Raw genomic sequence first — 21,826 nt, forward strand, 5'->3', positions numbered from 1 at the left:
GACAAATAACCTGAGCAGAGGCTGCAGAAAGCTGGCCAGAAGCATCAGTGATGGCATGCCAGGTGTGGTTCAAAGGATGTCTCAGCTGAGAGGATTTGAGCTTCAGGGCGCTTAGGTTCCTGAAACTATTGCTTTTGCTTCCAGGCCGGAAGGGCTGCAGTCAGAGGCCCTTGTGCTGAAGGGTCTCCAAGTTCTGTAGTAGGTTTTCCCTGAAGTTTCTTCCCCTGTGCTTTGACATTTCATGTCAGCATTGGTGATGGGCCTGCAGAGCCCTGACTGAGCTGGGTTGTGCTGCTGCTGCCTGGTGTTGGAGTCTGTGGCCCTATACTGGGTCTCAAGGCAGGCAGTGAGGCAGGGGGAGGATCGCAGCAGTAGACCGAAACAGAGATGTGACAAAAGGAGCAAATTACTAGCCATCTCAGCACAAAACTACCACAAGAAGAAAGAAACCTGAAACTATAAATTAGCAGTAACACCACTGAAAGAACTGTCTCATAAATGCGTATTTTTATTTCTGTACAATTTTGATTACTTTAAGGTAATGGTCCCATATAACCAAATCCTTAGAGCAACCTTAATGCTTTCAGAGCAGTCTGAAAAAGTTACCTGCCACTTCTTCCCAAAGGATTTTTCTTTTAAATTCCTTCACCAACAACGTGGACATTTCTGGTCTTCAAATATCATTTCTAGTTGTTCTATTTTTGCCATCTAATTCGGATGCTCCAAGGCAGTAGTGCAGGGCTATCACTTCTGTGGTCCATAACAGTTAATTAATTTTGTCATGAAGTATCTATAAAGGAAGTGATGGTACAGTTCAGACTTCACAGGTCATAACCAAAGTCATGTCTCTGCATTGTTTCTTCAGTAAGCTTTAATTTTTCAGTGGTTGGATGACGTACCTGTCAGCAGTGATTCATTTCAGCTGCCCAACCGTATGCAGAGCTCCTCTTAAATCCCTGCAGATAGCAATGTGTTTCTGTGCGCTGAGTGTTGTTCATAATCCATGTGCTACAGGAGTCCCATTTTGTCTGACCCCTTTTCTGAAAGGAGCTGGCACGCCAATACTTTGGCTTATTTATGCTTAGACCCGAATAGGATGAAAAGTGTTGTAGCCTGCTAGGTCTGTGAGGAGTCTGCCTCTTCTCCTGGGTTACAGCGATAAGACAAGAGAGAATGGCCTGAAGTTGTGCCAGTGGAACTTTGGGTTGGATATTAGGAAACATTTCCTCTTAGAGCAGTGAGGCAGTGGCACAGGCTGCCCAGGGAGGTGGTGGAGTCACCGTCCCTGAAGGTGTTTAAGAAATGTGGGGATGTGGCACTGAGGGACGTGGTGGAGGGGAGAGTCTCAGGCTGCCCTCAGGCTGGGCTTTGAGGCCATTTGGCTCAGACTCTTTCACTGAACCTCAAATATATGGGTCAAATCCATTAGGCTTTTCCTTTTATTCTGGGCATTAGTGGCATCCTCTACCCACTCATGTATGGAGCTGACATGCTCCAAGGCCTGGGCTGTGCTCAGGCACAGGTGATGCACGTGTGTACTGTGCCACATATTGGTGTCAGCAGCCCTTATCAGGAGCCATGTGTCATGCCATCTCATTTGCTGAGTGCTGGAAACTCACGTGGAGCAGTTGGCTTTACCCTTTCTTTTTTGGTGCCTCAAGTGCCCTGGTCTGAGGGGATCGGCGGGGCCGTGAGCAGGGCAGTCTCAGGGGGCTCTCAGTACAAGCAGAGATCTACTGCAGTGCAGATTGTCCCTCATTCCTTAAAGGCCTCAGCCTCAGAACGCTTCCCAGGCTGTGTGGAAAGCACTCTTTCAGCTGTTCCTGCTGCATTAAAATATATGACTTGACTAACAAGTGGCTGTGGGCAGGGAGAGTGTTTTGCACAGCGCTACCAGGCAGAGCTGCTCTGCGAGGGGAGATGGTGAAGCGCAGGCAGCGGCTGCAATGCACTGTGCATAGCAATCCCCTCACTCATACAGCTCCTTCAGGAAAGTGGTGCTGGTGTGCTAAGAAGGTCCAGCTCCCCACAGCCAGCGGGAGCTGCAGCAGCTTAGGAGGAAACAAAGCAGGCATGTAGGAGATGGGAGGCGGTGTGCTGCTGCTATGACTAATGAGAAAATTGCTGCAGGTTCCCACAGTTAAGCTGTTTTTCTTATGACCTGTGGTAAGCTGGTTATGCCAACTAATCTGCTTTTAGCGCTGAGATGTGAAAGAGATATGTGAGCAAAGCCTCACTTGCCCTTCAGTCAGTGCGGAATTAAAGAAAGAGCCACTTAACGTAAGCGATCCCCAATAATAATTATGGCTGTGAGTGCTTTGATAACTGAGCAGGGGGTTAGGGGATGAACACGTGTGTGGCTGGATGGCTACAGCTTCCTGGTGGCTTTTAAAGCCCTATTTCAAAGCATGCTATGCTATGCTGGCTGGTTGGTGTGCTTTTCAGCATCCCTCATAAGCTGGATTTGGCAGTAGAGATGAGGCCTCCGGGCCTGGCTGTTTCCCAGCCACCACCTTTTGTTCTCAGTTACGGATGTCCTGCCCCTCTGGGGGCACCAGCAGCAGTGCCCCATCCTCTGGACTGCAGTTGCCTCTCCTTTGGTTCAAAATGGCCAATTCTGACTTGGGAAACTTCTGTCTCTGTCCACTGTTTCCTAGGGCCCTTAGCCTGCTTTTCCTTAGCATCTGGAAATCATCTCCTCCCATCAACTGCGTTTTTCCTTAGGTAACTGAGGTCCTTATGTCTTGTTGCAGGCTCTGCCACCTTTACCTCACTAGGACCGTCACAGAGGACTTGCCTGGAGGATGGCACTTCTGGCCCAGGTCATGCTGAGGAGCGTGTCTCCAAACTGAAGGTACAGCTGACTGCGTGCGTTTGAAACGCTTCAGGCACCCTTCACAGAGCCCCATGCCTTGCCTACCAGCGCTCTGCAAGGAGGATGGATCAGAACCTTTGTGAGTGGGCTTTTTCTTAAAATAAACAAAGTAGCAGGAAAAAGAACCTCTGGAAAGACTGGGAGTGAAGGAAATCTGTATCTTTTATGATAAATATGTGAACTATGTGAAGTAGTATCTATTTCTTAAATTTTGCTAATGGTACTTCATGCTTCTGGGCCAGGATGGCAGCTATGGGAAGTGATGGTTTTGTTTGAATCCCTCTCTTGGTAGCCATTCACAAGAAGCTTTGTATGTCACCGTAGCTAATCTGTAAGTGTATTTTTTTTTTTTTTTTAAACTTGTTCCATCAGGGATTGTGTGTTCCATATGTGTGTGAGAGAGATAAACATGGGCAGTTTGCACTGCACACACTGTAGCCTTAGGAGTGCACAGGAGTGTTTCTAAGAGGCAGTGAAGCACATAGGTTTCTTACGCCAAACTTGTAGCTTCCTAAGATACAGTTCTCAAGCCAACTGTCAGTTTGAGCTTTATTTTTGGAGAAAGAATACAAAATTAGAGAAGATTACAAAGCACTGAGAAAAAGAACACTAAAAAAAAAAAACACAATTGTGGTTCAGAAAGAAGCACAGTCTGGATGACCTTCACGGCCATTTTCATATTGGAGTAGAGCATTTTGCAAGCATACAAATTGGAATCTCATCACTTAGTAGCCCCTCATTTCATGCAGTAACGGTAATCGATCAGGCTGAAGAACAGACTCAATGACTTTTCAATCCAATGTTAATTGCACTTAATTACAAAGTTTGAAAAAAGTTTCAGGAGGATCTTGATCTTAGCTCAGTTCTACTCTAAAATGGAGGCCAAATTCCCACCCTTCCAGAAAATTCCCAGCTTGAGAACAGTGTGCTTCTCTGTGGCCAAGAGGATCCCTTTGCTTACCACAAATCAGTCCAGAGTCCCTCTGCTGAGGCAGCATACATGGTAAGCCTTATATTCAATGTTATCTCCTGGAAAGGGATTTCACGCTGCATTTGTGTGGTGTAAAAATCCTTCCCTAAAAATAAAGGGCTGGCAGGATGGCCGAGGGATGGGCTGAGTGTCTGGATGGGTAGGGAACTGAAGACTTTACCCTTATTTCTTCAGGCACAAATGAAGTGTCTGCTGTACTTCTGAGCAGCAGAGACATTGTCTAAATGCAGGCACCAGGCTGAAGCCTATCTCAGTTTCTTGTTAAAGGGATGATCTTGATCAGACTAGTCCAGAGCTGCATGAGCAATGGACAGCAGGACACTGAGATGGCTCAGATGGCTTCCAGGGGCACAGGTTCTGTAGCAGTTTTGCTGCTTCAGGGGCAGTTAGCTGCTCTCAGCAGCAGCTCTCCTTGGGGTTGGAGGCTTTTGTTGTGCCTAAAGGAAAGTATAGCCCACATGACTGTAGGACTTCCAGTTGCTCTTCAATATCTATTTAAAAAGGAACAGACTGGGAGATGTGCCTCATAGCAGACGTGGGCAGGATCTTCTCCCCCTTGGGAGACAGTGTTGGTGCTTCAAACCATGACAAGCAGAGCTTTCCTACCAAGCCTCATGTTTTGGCAAAGGAGCTGCTGTACCAGGTCTCACACTGGGTAAAGAACACAGAGCTCTGGTTAATTGGGTGCCATTGTAACGGACAATTCTGTTTTGTTTTGTGTTATTTTTAAAGCTCTTAAAAGCTTTAAAGCTAGTGCGTCTTTAATTTTGCAGGAGCTGCGTCCTGTTCACAGAGAATGAAGCAGACTTGCCAGCCAGCCCCTGGGTTACCTCCTTTCATGGCAAAGAAGCACAAGAGGCAAACTCCACAGTTCCTGTGGAAGTAGGATTTGCTCCATCACAAAGGTAATTCTCTGTGTTTTAGCTCTAACCCAAGGCAGAGAGCATTTAAAGACCAAGGAGCTGTAAGGTCACGTGAGACTAAAAAGAAAAGATGTTTGTTTATTTATCAAGAAAAGGTCTAGCTTTGTCTTTTTAATAAACAAAAACATTCCTAAAACTACAAAAAAGAAGTTGAAATGAAATTGAGAAAAAGCAGACTTTGCTACAGTGAGTAGGTAGAAAAGTGCTTTATGGATGAAAAACTGCAGCCAGGGAGATCATCAGAAATGTTCTTCCTTAAATCAGAAAGCAATCAGAAAGAACTGATGAGCATCCTGCTGGTCACTGAGTAAGGTAAGTGCAGGGCATGGCCCTGGGTGCCCCTGGACAGCAGCTGAGAGACTGGAGTTTGTCTGAATTGTACAGTGTAGGAAAGAAAAGAGTTTTTCAGTATGTCAAAACGGCAGCAAACATAAAAAGAAACAAAAGCAGTCTTTAACATATACAAAGTGTGTATCCTGAGGCACATGCTTTCAACATACATAGTCACAGTGTTGCTGTTTTATAAAAATAACGTACATCAATTTGCTTGATAATGTCTCTTCACCCTGTACGTGTAGTTCATCAGTGTTTCTGCTTAGATTACTGAATTCACAATCCAGAATGAGTGTAGTGAGCTTTTAGCTCTAACACATTGATGTGGTCTGCAGATTAGTTGTCTGGTGTAGAAAAGTCCCCACTCTGTAAGCTGGCGCAGGACTCGTGGCTCTGCATCACTCCTGGGTCACAGCGTACGAATGCTCCCATTCGATGCCAATGTGAGCGTAGCAGTACAGGAAACTGAGAACAGTCAGTGTTGCCCATGGCCAGCCTATAAATAGAAAGGCAGACAATTCTCATCAGAATAATTAATGGCTGCTTCACACAGAAAATACTCTTAGGGTGACCAACTTATGACGCTTCTAATTAATTTTATTAGCAATTCAGTATTATAAGTGGAGCCAGCACACCAAATTTGAAAGGGGGAATGTGGGCTGTCTAAAGCTTCAGGGATGCCCAACCCTCTGCAGACGCACTCTTTTCTATTTCCAGTGAATTGAATCAGGTTTGTTCCTGCTCTGCATCTCCAAATGATGCTTGCAGCATTAAAGAGGTCAGTTTCAATCTGAAACTTTGTGGCAGGTTTGTCTGTCAAACTGCTCCCTGAACGAACCCTGATGCTTTACGCTGTCTGTGGTGCTTCCCAGGCACGAAGGCATGCACAGCCATAATGCAGGTTATTAAAAATCAGAGCAAACCCAGCTACCTGTTCTGCAGAGAGCCTGGAGAAATCTCTGATTAAGGCTGGTGGATACCCTGCAGCTGGGTGTGAAACTGATGCATGTTCTCTACAAACCAATAACAGCTAATGGGGTCAGCATAGCCCTGTTTGTCCCATCCGCTTGTTGGAATTTTTTAAACTAAAAAGAATAAGTCATCTAATACATAAAACTTTTGCTGAGTAAGTGACATGTTTTGTTCTTACTTTCCTTTCCTTTTAGTGAAAGTCACCTTCTCTCACTCAAGCTTTTAAAGCTAAATAAGGATACCAAAAGGTGTGCCCCTTCCAGTGCATTTGCAGATCACTGTAACTGTAGGCTTCTGAATCAGATAAATGAAACTGCTTTTCTCAATACTTTTCCCAGCACCTCTGTTCATTTTCTCCATTCTCATCTTAGAATGAAATTTAGAATTCATAGGTTGAGAACCCAAAGATTGAGCCCCAGTGTTCTTTTTGAAGGTGAAGGAAGGAAAGAAAGTATTTGACTTTTTTTTGGTGGGTTTTTGTTGTTGTTGACATGTGAACTCTGGTTATGCATGTGGCTGGCTTTCTGTGTGCCACCCTGGAACCAATAGCAGCTGCTTTTGAAAGGAGGGCTTCTGTGCTCTCTAGGAGATAGTTCTGGTCAGAAGGAACTTGCTGGCAGGAAGAATGTTCCTCAGGGTTCTGTAGAAGGGATGGACAGAAGACAGAGCCTCTTCACCATATAACTCATGAAGCACTCTTCTTTCTGAAGGTATGTTCACAAAGCTCAGTTCTCTTCTCCAGTAGAATTAGGCTGCTGGAGGCTGCTGGAGGTTGGGTTTTACCTTCAACAGCAAGCTAAAGCCTCATGGTGCTTTGTCTGCAGTAACATTTCACTTGAAAGTATGTCAGCAGATGTAACAAACCCGTACCTTCCCTAGCAGCAATATTTTGTCTGCTTTATACAGACAGAGCCAGCAAGTTGAAAGGGGATAGACACTAGGATAGCTTTTTTTTTTCCAAAAAGGATACTTTTGAGAGTCTTGTTAGACAGATATTAAGCTTTTTTTTTTTTTAACACTTTAAAGATGCAACTCACAGAGAAGATATGCCAGCAGTAGTTCTTATGATGTATAACTTGCTTGTTATTGCAAGCCAGGGCTCCACATTCTATTTTCTCCGTAGCAGACTATGTATGTATGTAGTTAGTGGAAATTTCTTCTAGATTCTAGACTTATGATAAAATTCTTCCTCAGTGCCCCGCCATTGGTTTTTATGGGGCCTTCTGCCACTATAGTCTGGTTTGTGGTAATCCTCTTGGAACATGGGGAGTTTCCCCTGTACAGTAACAGGTTAGGGACTGCATCCAGCAGATTATCTACTCCTGAGCTAATTAAACTGAAAAGAAGAGGGAAGATGTGATCCACTAGGAGAGAGGGAAAAAAATATATTCTTCAAGTTTGTACTTCCCACAGCTGTTCTAGAAGGAGCTGCACAGAGCAGGGTCTGTTTTTCTGGGTGGTCCTGCACAGAGCCACAGACTCAGTGATCCTTGTGGGCCCCTTCCAACATGGGATATTTTGTGGTTCTATGTTCTGCTTCTCCGCAGTCCTGGATTAACTCAGTTCCATGCCATGCAGACTCGCATGAATGCATCCACATCTGAAAAGTGGCCCAAGGAAAGCTCAAAGCAAGCAGGTGCTCTTTCAACTGTTTTCACCTCTGTTCTGTTTTGTGATTGGATAGAAGACAAACTTAATGAAAAGACTGAAGAACTTTGCCTAGAGAAGGTGATGTTGCAAGGAAGGACTTGCTGAGCAACACTCATCTAGCAAGGGCATCTTTTTAAATTCCATCCAGCATTTTCTTCTGCCGTAAGTGACCTGTGTGTCCTCCTTGTGCATCATAATCTCTATAATCAAACAGCAGCATGAGCTTGCAAGTTATGTTCACAGGAACCTTTTCCTTGCTTAAACAGTTCCTCTAGGAGGAACTGCTCTCCTTAGTTCCAAGGAAAATGCTCTTTTTGCCCTGGGCCAGCCATTATCGTGTATTTTCTTCCCTCAGGGCCTTTGGTCTCCCTCATTCTGCTCTTACCCTCAAATCACAATTGAAAGGGATCTTTTTTTTTTGGTGGCTCTTCAGCTTCACACTATCACCCTAAGTCACTGCATCCTCTTTAAGACAGCAGGGTTTTTAACAAAAGGAATGCTGGTGACAAACATTAGCAGAATCACAACCAAGTTTTCCCATTTACACAGGTACACTGTTCCACTGAACTCCAATACAAACTTTTGTAAATAGCACCATGAATACTGTGCTAACTGTAGCACTTTATCACACAGCCTTCTCCTGAAAAAGTTTCCAGTCCCAGATAGGTAGGAGACAGCTGTGTGTGACAACGACTAATCTACTGTACAGTAAAGAAGCATGCCAGCAACATGGTGGGCCTCTCCAGCTACCACAAAATAGATGAGTACAAGAAAACAACACTGTGTTGGCTTCAGCCTGCGAGAGAAAGTGACAGTAATGGCATTTTACGTGTTCAGAACTGCCTTACCTGCTGTGGGACCTCAGTGCTGGTTTTAGATGTGACTTGGTCCCACAGTCTTCAAAAGTCTTCAAAGTACAGAGTAGTTATTAAATCAATAAAAGCCAGAGAAAGTTCTTTAAAAAGCTTGACTTGAGGGGCATACATCTGACTTTGATTTGGAAGTACATAAGTTTCTTTAAGACTTGCACCTGGGAGAGTCTGTCCTTAAAGAGAACTTCACTTGTGACAGGACATTCCACTCCATAAAGAAATATTTAGGAAACACAGCTGTGGGTAGGAAGCAGCAGCACAGGTACTGATTTGTCAGGTATAATAAAAAACAACATCAAACCAGCATTTGAGGACAAGGCCTCTTACCTACACTTGCTAACATCCTTTTGAGATCAATTCCATTTTCAGAAAAAAAAGCACATTCCAAACTAGAGGTCAGTTGAAAGCAGCCTATTATCTGGTCCAACATTTGAAGCAGAGGACAAATACTGCTTTTTTTTTTTAAATTTAATGTTCATTTCAGGTATTTCTCACTTCCAGGTGTGCCCAGCCCTACCTGGTAGGGCAGGACTGCCTAATAAGATGTGTTGCAATCACCTGTGCAGGCTGACAACCACTTGCCCTTTTACAAGGTTGGAGAAATGGTATGGAAAAAAAACATCTTCAGATGTTATTAGCATTCAACACGCAGATATGGGACTGGTAACTTCAAAGCACAACAGAAGTGATCCAATCAGCTGATGCAGAATTGTTCCATGGGAAAACAAGCATCGTGTTTTTCAGCTACTGTGTACACAGAGCATAATAAATGCAGCCCTACGTAATGCTGGGCTGCTGGGTAATATTGTGTTATAAATATATGCTTGCTTCTGTTTCTCCCAGAGTTCATTCCTATTCTGAAGGTACTAAATCAGAATATGAAAGGAATGATAATTTTCAAGTAAAAACACTTATTTCTAAAGGATATTCTGAAGCTTTACAATACACCCTTCAAAATAAACCATTCAGAAGATAAACAAAAACTACCTACTCTTGCAGAGCAGTTTTCCTGCAGACTCCTTTAAAGTCCCTCTACATTCCAATTCCTTTTAATATACCTCCCTTACTCACACTTAACCTAGACAGGAAAGTGGGAATTTTCGATTATGTGCAGCAAAACAGCCTTTGTTTTCTAGTTTAAATAATTTTAACATTCATTAAATAAAGCCATACAATTAAGAAATCTCTACTGAACTGGAACTCATGTTAGTAAACAACTCCAGTCCCAGGTGTAAAGAAAACAAAACAGAAGCAATTATGGAAGCACTGGAAATATTTGGAATTCACTGAAGTTAGATTTCATGATTACATATAAAAAATATATTTTATACATACATCCCCTTAAATATATAACGGAGAAGAGGAGGCTCTGTATGTATGTCATCAGTGTTTATATATATCTGAAGGAAGAGTACAAAGAAAGAGAGCCAGTGGTGCCCAGCGCCAAGGCAAGAGGCACAGGACAAGTTCAGCAGCATAATTAACTGATGAAAAATTTATTAAGAAAGATGTTATAATTGCTCAACTGTAGTGCATCCCAATCACTGAGATTGACCTTTGTATGCTCTGCTGACCTGGGTTGGCAATGATCTAAGCTCCCTAGTCTGTCCTTGCAATTTCTCAACAGTCCATGTTCTTGAGCTTTGTGAAGACTTTGTCTGCACCATGCTCTAGAAAAGGTCTTCATATTATTTAATTCTTGGTAATCTCCTAGTCGGAGATGCACTTATTTTTTTTAATTATTATTTTTGTAATGCACATTTGAGGATAGGCCCTTCAATTACAGGAGCATGCAGGACTTCTGTCTGGAGCTGTTCCTCTCAAATCCAGCAGAAGTTTAACTACTTGCAAGCTGAGCCTAAAGGCTAATTAAGGCTGCTGGTTCTTGGGTTTAAATTGAAGGGGCTGCTAATTTTTATGATTCACATGTTTAAATTCAACTGTTGTGCTTTCCAATTTAATGGCCATCTTATGCATTATAGTCTGCAAACAGCCTCTCTTCTCATGTAGGAGCTTTTACTACTAAGCACTTTATTTCTGTGTACTTATAGTTTCAGCTACCTAGACATGAACTTCTGCTGATAATGAACTGGCCTGGAACAAAGACCCAGTGCACGGAATTTCACTTCAATTTCTTGACTGCTCTGTGGAAGCACTCAAGCCAAAGACATCAAATCAGCTCCATGCATACATTCAGGAATAACTACAAGTATGGTGAGGTAAGATGCAGTACATAGAGGACAGTGAATTAAGTTGTAAAAGATGCATATGGCAAACAAAGACCTAACATAAAGCCTGGCCTTGTTGTTTTGCTGCTGCTGCTTTTTGCTTGTGTATGAGAAGACAAAGTTGCACCACTGCCATGATGAAGGACAGCCAATTCTGCCAGCACATGCACAGCCCTCCGAGTCTCAGCTGGGCATCTCCACTGTCCCCCCACCACATAAAACAGAACCCAGATTCATGGGGATCTATATTCAAGATCCTGTATCTCCAGGAAAGAGCTCCCACACCTTTCCCCTCCATCTACACTGGAGCACAGCTGGGAGTAGAGCCAAGGGGAACCAGCTTGGAGACTCCAGGCCAACTTTACTAATTGTCATAGACTTTTAGGTGAAGATACTGCAGATTCAAGTGTGAATGAAGTCCAAATATTCAGAAAAATCACTGTAAAACAGGTGTTATCTAAAAGGGAAGCCAAGGAAGTGCTGTAAGAATGACTCAGAAGCTGTCCAATTCAGAGCCTGTAAACACAACTGAAAAGCACAAAATAGCGAACCGCCAGGTCAAGATCTCAACCTCACTGAGGTACATTGGCTTTAACCACAAAAGCTTCCTCCTCAGTAGACATGAAGCACTTTCCAGCTGAGGATATTAACAAATGTATTACATAGTAGTTTGCTTATGTGAATTTTAAATTATACCATCCTGGAGAATGCTTACATCTGATGCTGTCTGAGGAGTACTTACTGCTGCTGAGAAAAACTGAAAATGGAGAGGTAATAAAGAACATCATCTGCAGTGCAGGATGACTGGACTCAAAATGAGCACTGCTGAGAGCAGAAAGCTGTAGTCTCTTAGCACTGTCATAATCTAAACAGGTTTCATTTAGAAGATACAGGAAAAACAGATACAGATCACAAAAGCTGTGACTTTCCTGCATTCCTACGGAGAGAGTGGAACCACACATCACTATAGGTAAAATCATTTTGCTTTTATACCTAATGGCACTAAGGAAAGTTGTGTCCTGGCAAGGATTGTCACATACAAGAAAAATATTCAGCTTCAATCCAAGTAGGAAACATGCTAAACACACAGTTTCCTTCAATCAGATTAGCTAAACAACTTAACTTAATAGGAAGCTCAAAAGACAGGGTTACTGCTTTATGAAGCACCCATGGGTGCTTTATAAAAACAATACAGAGATGCCAAAACCATTTGCATTGCACAAAGTATGCACGTGACATAAAAAAAAAACCTGCCAGTGTTCTTGTTTACAAATGCTGCTAAATGTTGTGTGGATACAGTTATCCATTCAGGAGATGCCTGCCTGAACAGGTACTCCATTTTGTCTCTGGAGGCAAATCATCACTGATATCCAACCACCATATCAGCAGCTCTCCAGATGCTGTGTAACCTAAATCAGGAGCATTACTTCTCCTTGCACATGTCACCTGATGTGAGCAGAGGAATGTTGGTAACCTCACTCTACACTACTTGAGGTTTTAGGCAACAATCCTGGTCCAAAGCATATCAGGTAACCTGGGGTAATTCAGCCAAAACCAGAAGAACCTTACTAGTGCAACTGTTATATTTGAATTAAGAATTAAAAAAAAAAAAAAAGGCCATTTAAAAGCACTAGGCAGAATCTTTTTGCCACAAGTGATAGTGGGAAAGGAAAAGAAAATCAAACAGCTTTAGTTTACAGATGAAGAAGTGAATCTATAAGCTAGAAGCATATGAACTAGAAGTGACCTTCCTTCTCCTCCCAGATCTTTATCTGAGAACTGCTCACAGCTAACACAAAACGGAAACAAACAAAATGGAAACTTTTGCTGGTCTCTCTCTTTCTGAACACAAGCTTTCAAAAGCACAACTGTCAATAAAGACACATCTTCACTTGGAAGCAAGGCAGAAGAGCTGCCTCTTTGAAGTGTTACGCAGTGAAAACATTTCTGAGTAATATACCTGCCTTGCTGTGCAACACGGCAACTCTGTGCTCATCCTCAAATGCCTGTTCAAGCTTCCTCAGAATAATCTCCTTAAATACAGTGTGAACAGTTATGGAATGATAACACCAGCAAATTATTCATTGATGGCATTATAGACAGCAATCAAAACGTCAGAGCAAAGAGCCTCCTCCTGTTGCAGATGGACACTGAAGTGCGAGAACAAAGAGCTAAATCCCCAGGAGAACAGACACGTCCCAAGGGCAGAGCTGGAAATGATGCTGCCTGGCACAAGCCTGAGCTGAGTACTGAGTGTCCGTCTGTCATTGAGCAGAGATACCCACGGCATGCAAAGAAAGAGGCTGAGCAGAAGGGCAAGTTAACTTCCCTTCCACCAGAACCTGAATTTCATGATGCTTTCTGTATCGATCTAATTCCGGTTGGCATTTCAACATTTTGCATTCAGCAGAATTCCTTCTGTAGCCTTCAAGACCAAGTGCTAGGGATCTCGAGCAAATCAAGGTCCTATCCAAGCTCCCACGGGGAATGCATTTAAACCACTGATTCCAATATATTATCAGTCACCAGCAAAGACAATATTTGCGTAAAAAGGTGAAGTGCTATAATTCATTTTCCCAACCCAATTTCTGACTAAGATATCCTGGAATGGTCATGAATGTAAGATGTTTAAATGATGAATAAAATAATAATTCTTTTATTTGGAAGTATTATTTAAGGATGAATTATTCTGTCCTTTCTACTTGAAAGAATCTTTAATCTGCAGTTTCCTTTTCTCATCACAAAATCAGTTATGTTCCTGAACCAGATCAACAATTCTGCTGCACTGCCTTGTCTCTCACAGCATTAAAAAAAAAACAAGTAGTGTGACAAATTTAACAACTACTTCCAACCAGCTATGCTAACAGTATACAAACTGCAACTTATCACAGAGCCCTTGTACACAAAATGTTCTGCATAACAGAAATTGTTACCTGTTAAAGCTTCACACAGTAAGGGAAGGGCTGATGGTACATGGGTAATTTACATGAACATTGCGTATGGGATAATTGCTATACCAGTGTAAAGCATAGTACTACAAGTGAGAACAGTGAATTGAGTCCTCACCTAAGAGAAATTCAAACATCTTAAGGAATACAAGTGCATAAGGTAACCAAGCAATCTCACAACTGCTTATCAAGCCATAATCAATCAATGCAGAACTAAGGCAATTTCAGTGCTGCTGACCTCAGGCTCTGTGAAGTTATTTCACTTCCACTTGTGCCTTGTTTTCACAATATCACCAAATGACAAAGAAAATGGGGCTGTTCACGCACGCAGCTGTAGAAGGACAGTGTCACCTGAAAGTGGCAATTAGCCATCAAAAGACATTGAAAACAGTTTCCATTACACTGGTGACATATTGCATAAAATGTAGTTATAATAAACAAGTTAGCTGTAGAAAGAGGGCCAAAAACAGAATCATAGAATCATTAAGGTTGGAAAAAAACACTAAGATCATCTAGTCCAACTGTACAACCATACGTAGGTGGCCCCTTTTTGATAGGCCTGATGTTGTACCTTTCACACACACAGCCACTCTGACTGCTACAGTCCATGTAATCATAGCAACTAAATACAAAAACTGTCAGTAAAATAGTTCAGTTCCAAATACTTCATGGGTAAAGGTTGGTTAGTCCACCATCAAGATCATTTGAAGTAATGAAAAAGCCTTAAAACTATTTTAAGGTCATAATTAGACAATTAACTTGTACATTCTAAGAAGATACACTCTGGATTTTAGGAGAACACTGAGTGAATTTGGGGAGGAAATATCTCATTCCTTGTTCTCTGTGTGAATTGGAAGCATGCCTCTGTAACACAGAGCCCAGACAGTACCTGGTAATGCAGATCTACCTATATGAGTTGCACAAGCTTGAAGCACATCTGAAACAAGATCTAGCAAACCCTTTACTGTGACAGAAAACACAGATGAGAAATACCCAAGAAGCTACATCCGCATGCAGCATCTGTCAGCACTGCCAACTGTAGGACGCTTGCTTCTTGAGCCCCTCTCAGCTCTCCTGAGATCAGTAGGAGCCCATCTGAGGGAAGGAATTGCAATCAGAGCAAACCTGAGTGAGTTCCATACCAGTTTGGTAACCAAGATCAAAATGAGTCTGTCAGCCCAATCCCCTCAGTCTGTACACTGAATGTAACAACACTCCCTTGCCTTTGGAATCTGCTCAGAGAATGCTCGTGACAATTTCCAGTGTTGTTATTATAGGCTGGCTGCTCTCCTTGCTTTCAGGTTTTAAGAAATCTTCCTAAAATGGTGCTGAATGGGACTGCTCACAATGTTCTTTGCAGGTTAGATGACTATACTGGTAGAGCAAAGCTACACAGGAATAATTTGATTTCTAAAATATTACCAGCTTTTATTTTCAGGGATGTCCTTTGCAGGATGTTGCATTTTCTACAAGGAAAAAAGCATCATAATTACCAGCTCCTTTACATCAGAATACAACCAATAAAACAGTACTACTGTGTCTTGCTAAAAAACCTGGTGCCAATACCTCAATTATCTTATTTATTAAAGTGCAGCTTAGTGCTCCTGGCTAACACCAGTGGGTCAAGGAAGCGCATGGAAAGATCACATCTTATTGCACTGATACATGGCTGTCCCACCTTTGCTCCTCTATTTAATCTAATAATAGCAGCACTGCAGACATTTAACAAGACTGCTTATAGTGTTAATTTACTTGTTAAAAGCCAACTTGCAAGCACATCCCTCTCACAAAGAAACAAGTGACCCATTTATATATATCAGCTCCATAGCATTCAACTTGTTTCTTGTCTCTTTGTCCAGGCATGTAACAGAATCACAGAAGCAATGCTTCTGTGACTCATTTGTCTCTGCCACTTTCCTTGATCATGTCTGTTGTTGGTGTAAAGCAAGAACAGATAAATTGAAATCAGCTGTACAGACCTGGAATAAGCAAATGGGTATTAGTCTCAAGGGGCTGACGAGGTATGGATCTGGTCAGCTGCTTCATCACAAGATGTATGGAAACTGTATGGATGCCAGAGCCATGAGGACACCACGCTGATCAGCCTTATAAGTGGCCCCCAGAGCAGCCACCACCCCCATCAATACCACCTTGTCCAGCCCAGCTGGCCACTTGCCACCACTGCTCTACTCTCCATGCCAAGACATGCTGGGGCAGTGCCATGCTGGAGAGGGACAGGATCCTGCTGGCCTTGCTACTGTGCCCCTATCCCCAGCCCCAATGGCAGACCCAAGGCTTCAGTCCCTTGCAGCAGCAGGATTTTTCCTAGTCCTCATTTTGCACCTCACAGGAGAGGAGTATAATGAGAACTGGCAATGAAGCAGTCATTTCCATTTGTAAACAGAAGAACACAAAGGAAGAAATGAGAACAAATTTCCATATGTACAACCCCCTCTAAATATCCATTTCAGTAAGCCTTTCTGCAGTGTGCATGCTTCCTTTCTTTACTGGATCAGTCACACTACCAGAATAATTAATTAATTTAGGCAATATCATACCAAGCTCAAGGATCCAGTCTAACAGAGCTGGATCTGATTTGTTTTATTTCAAAGATCACAGTTCCCATGCAATAGTGTGACCACACAGATTAGTCATGTAAATATAACTTGTGACTAATTCATGAATGCCACATCTCAGTGTGCCCAGACTATTTCCAGACATCTTTGCTTCAAACCAGCACACATAAAGAACAATACCTTCTTACATTCCTGCTTAGAAACTAAAGCACCACGTGAGTAAATGCCTTATGGGAGGTCACAGAAGGCTGCAGGACATGCATGAAGCCCACACTGAACCAGGATATTCACCACATTCACATGACAGCGTGCAGTTCTGATGTGAGATGGAACATACCATGGGAGGACAAACACCTGGGAAATAGCTGTACAGATCAAAACTCTTATCAGTCTGTTGATCTCATTCCTAGTATCACCTTTAGGGTCAACACACAACCCAAAGAACTTTCCTAATGCAGATAATGCTGTTGATGTGGCACAGTGTATAATCAATGAATATACAGATGTTATAATTATGAAATATACCAGAGAGTTTAGCTAAGCAAGTTATCATACCAAAAGGAGAATAGGTAGAGTGCTTACCCTTGTCCTGGGCTCACTGTAGAACTCCAAAGGAGGCATCTCTGAAAGAGATCCTTTCCCACTGGTAGTCAGCTCTTAAATAGGTCTAGGAGAGGTGCAGCCAGGCTCCACCCCTTCCAGCAGCACAGGTGAATTACCTTCACCTGTGCTCCCAGGGCTGACTCATTGCTCGCCTCAGGTGCTCAATCAGAGGTTCAGGCCGTGATTCAGCAGTTCCCATACACGCAAGAAATATGAAAATGATACGTTGTAAAACTTGAAGAAAATACCTTGTCAGATCTGACCCACTTAGTTGTGGTGGACAGCAGAAGGAAGGCAAGTCAGAGGAAACAAACTAACAAAAGGTTTTTATATTGATTTTGTACTAGCTGCAGTAAAAAATGTGCATGAGATTAATTTTGGTTGGGACTACATTAAGCTAGAGGTTGGCAACCCTTGTTATATTGGTGAAAGCCTAGTGCCAAGCGAAGATGTCAAGGTGTCCATTGGTTCCACTGATTAACTGGAGAAGATCCAAAGGATACACTTGCTAGGAGTGGGAATATAGCTGCTGTTCTGAAGTTTTTCTTCTGAACACACTATTACTCCTGCTCCTGACAATGAGATTAATGTCCTTTTCTTTGCCAACAGGATACCTCACAGAAAGGAAAGCGTTCCACTTCCTCCTTTACCCTTTTCATTTCAGTTGGATTTGATATTGGTATTATATAAATTAGTACTAAAAATTAATTTCTCATGCTGAACTACATATTCTGGATGAAATGGAGGTGCTTCTAAAATATATATATATACATGGTCACTTTGCCATAGAAAATGGATGCATAAAGAGAAAAGCATTCTCTTATTTTATTGGTTATTTACCGTATCAGGAAATGTCCAATGTACAATCTGTTTCTTCAGCCTTACTCATTTCTTTCCAAAAACCTTTTGAATGGATACTGGCACACCCAGTACAGATTTTGAAAATTCAGCTTTTTGGGTCAAATTTACCAATGTGAGTGCCAGTATCTTCATGTCTGCTCACTTTTTTTTTTTTCCCCCATGGAGAACAAGGCTGCTCAGATAATCCTCTGTTCCCCCTTTGGAGAATTATTATTCATTGGGATATGACTCAGGGTTCACTTTACTGCAGAATTCAAAGATAACTATGGCTAAAAGACCTTCCTTTGCCCTTTAGTGTTTCATTGAGTGTTGCACTCAAATGAAGAGCTCGGCTCTCGTTGCAAGTTTGTTGTAACAAAGAAGCCTGATTAAATAAGAGGAACTTATCATTTGGCAGAATCCTTCATCCATTCCTTAAAGGAAAAGTCAAACACATTACTTAATACTTTGATCAGAAACTCTGCTTAAGTCTTAGACTTGCATCCTTGATGACCTTTAAATTATATTTGAACACATTACATTACCGAGACAGGAAAATTACCTTGGCAGATGGACCAAGGTCATTATCAATGTTCTATATATCTACATCCCCTTTTGCTTAAGTCCCTGTATCTTCTATGGCTTTAGAATGGTAAATTATTTTCTGTTCTTCAGTGAGTGATGGAGCTTAATTTGTTTTAAATCCTAACCCAAACTGCAACAGATGTTGTAATTGTTGGGTGGGATACCAGACAGGCTGTGGCACCTCTCCAGTTTGATTTGATATTGGAAGTATTACAGCATAGTAAATAAGGAGGATAGAAACAGAAGGATGACTCAAATTCATTGCCATTATTCTAAACAAAGGCTCTGAAAAAAAAAATAAGATTGAATAGTTAAAATGATCAAGTGAATCTCCAACAGGGAGAAAGAAACATCAGAAGGTGGAATGAGAAGTGAACAAGGGAATCAGTGACATAGAAAAGATGGTGCGGGAAGTGAGAGTCAAACTCATGAATTTGGACAGATTCCTTGGTCACTAAAAAAGAAGTGCTAAGAGGCTTGCTTAACTCATCAATTCTCATCTAACAGTCAGTTAGAAAATGAGCACTGTACACTACATTTGACAACAGATGGTCTTAAACAAGTATTTTATGGGAGAGTAAAACAGTCAAGATCTTTTGTTAAACAATACTTGCTTTTCAAAAAAGGAGAAAGGAAAAAAAGATTCAATAATGATACATTTCTTTCAAATCTCAGGAGGCTGTGTTTAGTCTTAAGAGTGAAAACAAACAGAGCCCTCACTGCTTGTGAATTAACACAAACTTCCCCAATGCCTGTGAGCCTCATACAGCAGGGATACTCCTGAGGTGGCTCAGCTTGCCTTGTGGCTTTGACCTGCACATGCACCCACACATGCAGAACAGATACCAAGGGTTATTCATAGAAAGAGACCCCCCCAAAATGATCAACATATACAGGTGGTTGCTGCTAACAAGTGTGGCCTATACATGGTAAAAACAAGGTCCAGCCTTTCTAGCCTTCCTTCAGAGCTAATTATGCTCATTACTCTTTTTCCAGAGTAAAGACTGAAGTTAGTCTACAGTGGAGCTGTAGATGTGGTACAAGCTGACCAATACTTTTACTGTAGATGAATTTAAATCTCACTAATGCGGAATCAGTTTACCACCTTCCCTCTAAGAGATATAACCGGATGTAATCTTACATCTCAATCAAGCTTAGCAGAACATTAAATACAAATGCTGCCAACTTCTTTAATGAAGACAGCAGTACGTAAAGCTGAATTGAATTATTAATGAAATTACTCTTGCAGAACTCATGTGACGCAAGAACCTCTCTGCAAAGAAAAAAAATCATTAAGTAAATGTTAATGTTTTCTAAGGAAATAACCAACACCTTTGATTAACGGATATCTATCTGGACTATACCTTAATTTTGAATCATCTAAAAATTGCCATGGAAGCAATTGTGTCATCTTCAAAACCAGCAGAAATTTGGCAGAGTACTATATATAATACAGGCTCTTGATGTCATTAGCTTCAGTGACTAAAATGTTCATCAAGTGCACGTCCTTGGCTAGCTATAGCTGTATTCTCAGTTTCATGAGAACTGATAGGTCAGCACTGCTGCTGTAACAGAAGTACAGGAAGGCTGCTGTCGGCAGACATTTGCAGTTGTTTTTTATGCTACTATGCCTGCACTGAAATGAAGTGATAGATGCTTCCTGTAACACTATCAAAAGTATGAGCAGGACAAAAAAAAAACGTCCTCACAATCACAGTCAAGACTCAGCATTTTAATATGTGACGTGTGCGTGCAGTTGGTATTCTTCTTTGCATCTATTTTGTTAGAGGCCAATAACATCGGTTATAAACAGTAGTGCCTACACACCGTGTTGTAGCAGCAGTGTCCATTGCATTTGCTGGAGCAGAAATTACAGTGGATCAGGTTCCCAGAGGGAAATGCATGGACCTGGGAAGCCTCTGCTGGCATTCGCCCTGGACCTGCTCCCAGTGCTGGGTTCTGCTCTCTGCTTCCTTCAGCTGCTGCTGCATGGCTCTCTTAGAGTCAAAAAGCACACAGATTTTCTGTACACGTGGCTTGTGCTCTCCCACACCTAGATTTTATTTCTGCCAGCATTGTTAGAAGTATATCAGATTTTCCAGAATTGTCTGGCTGGCAGAAACTAAACCAAATGCATTCCACAGATGCTTACAGCCTGTCCTTAACGTTTCCTAGGAGGCACCAGAGGCTTGGGAGGGCTGAGGACATCCCATGACTCCCTTTTACCTGAGCAGTAAAGCTGATGGCAGATTTTCAGAGGAAGGAAAGCAAGCCTGAAGCATCATGAAGCACTCTAACCTGTGCATGACAGACACATACATTAGGACAGACAATCCTGGAGGAAAAAAGGTGGATGGGGCAGTAAGAGCAATTTTCTCTTACATGATACTTTTTGCCATTTCCTTCAGACTGTCAAAGCAGGTAAATGCTAGCTGTCTCTTAGTTTCTCTAGTTTTCATCTCACAGCCTTTCATCAGCAATAATATTACTTAAAAAGATCAAGCTTGTGTATTTGTCTCCAAAGCAGGAGCCAGCTCTACTGAGACTGTTCAGAAATGCTTACTGCAATGTAAAGATGACACCTTTCTGTAAGTCATGACTTTTTGAACAAGGACATGACCTTTTTAAACATGGCACAGGTCACACAAATCATGATATGCTTATTTCATGGAAACTCCTATTTACAATGCAGTGGATGCACTGCTATCACTGAAAACTTCACTGCCTGCTAAAGCATCAGTGTTCCTGCTGAGGAACCACTTCTGGCTCTGTCTTCTGTGCAGGCAGGTTCTGTTCATGAGCACCCTGAGAACTTGGAGCCTAAGCAGTGCTGTGAAGAAGCACATTCCAGAGGAGGAATGGGTACTCTCGCAGGCCCTGGGACTTGACTCTTCAGCAGCAAAATGATATCAAACACTCTAGCAAAGCTATATTTCCCCTACAACTAAACTCCACATATCAGTTCACCCTCAGATGAAGTTCAAGCCCTGTTCTACATGACATTACAGGTAGTAGTCACAAGAGCATTCTTGCCATTACATGCTGTTTCAACCCAGCGAAGAGCTGTACTGAACTGGTATGAAGCATGAATTTATGCCAGATGTCCTGCTGGTACAGCCCGGGAGTGTTCCTGCATTTGCAGAGATGCGTTTGCACAGGTATGGCCCCAAGCATATGAATTGGAAATGTCGAACCTAGCACCAGCTAGACAGCCTGTTGTCTCTTCCCTGTTTGAATCATGATCCTCCTAAGAAATCCCAGACTAACTCCAGGCATTTGTTAGTTCTTGAGAAATTTGGCATTTTGAAGTTACTCTGTATCCCCCAAGGCCACTTCCCCTATGTGTGATGGCCAGAGCTTAATTATTACAGCTCTCCAACTACAGCTAGCCTCTGTCCCTTACACCAAGAAGGAGTCGGTAGTTTTCCCC

The 21,826-nt window shown here is 42.2% G+C and overlaps 1 protein-coding gene and 1 long non-coding RNA gene across 6 annotated transcripts in view; one reads left to right on the forward strand and one right to left on the reverse strand.

Moving 5' to 3' along the window:
• Window positions 1-4,519: 4,519 nt before the first annotated feature.
• LOC149918891 (uncharacterized) lies at window positions 4,520-13,454 on the forward strand. Of its 2 annotated transcripts, XR_016464030.1 has the most exons (4): window positions 4,520-4,771; window positions 9,118-9,221; window positions 10,668-10,835; window positions 10,960-13,454. It is a non-coding gene; the product is annotated as an uncharacterized LOC149918891 (long non-coding RNA). The 2 variants fall into 2 exon arrangements; XR_016464029.1 differs by having other exon boundaries at window positions 10,668-13,454.
• Window positions 4,746-21,826, reverse strand: part of HHAT (hedgehog acyltransferase) — a 188,276-nt gene continuing 171,195 nt past the window's right edge. For all 4 annotated transcript variants that reach the window (XM_090135107.1, XM_090135110.1, XM_090135109.1 and 1 more), the window contains one exon: window positions 4,746-5,618. In XM_090135107.1, coding sequence (XP_089991233.1) covers window positions 5,521-5,618 — 98 coding nt within the window. In that variant the 3' untranslated portion in view covers window positions 4,746-5,520. The remainder of the gene's footprint in view (window positions 5,619-21,826) is intronic.

Source organism: Phasianus colchicus, chromosome 2 (assembly GCF_987193195.1).
Source record: "Phasianus colchicus chromosome 2, bPhaCol1.hap1.1, whole genome shotgun sequence".
Lineage (NCBI taxonomy): Eukaryota > Metazoa > Chordata > Aves > Galliformes > Phasianidae > Phasianus > Phasianus colchicus.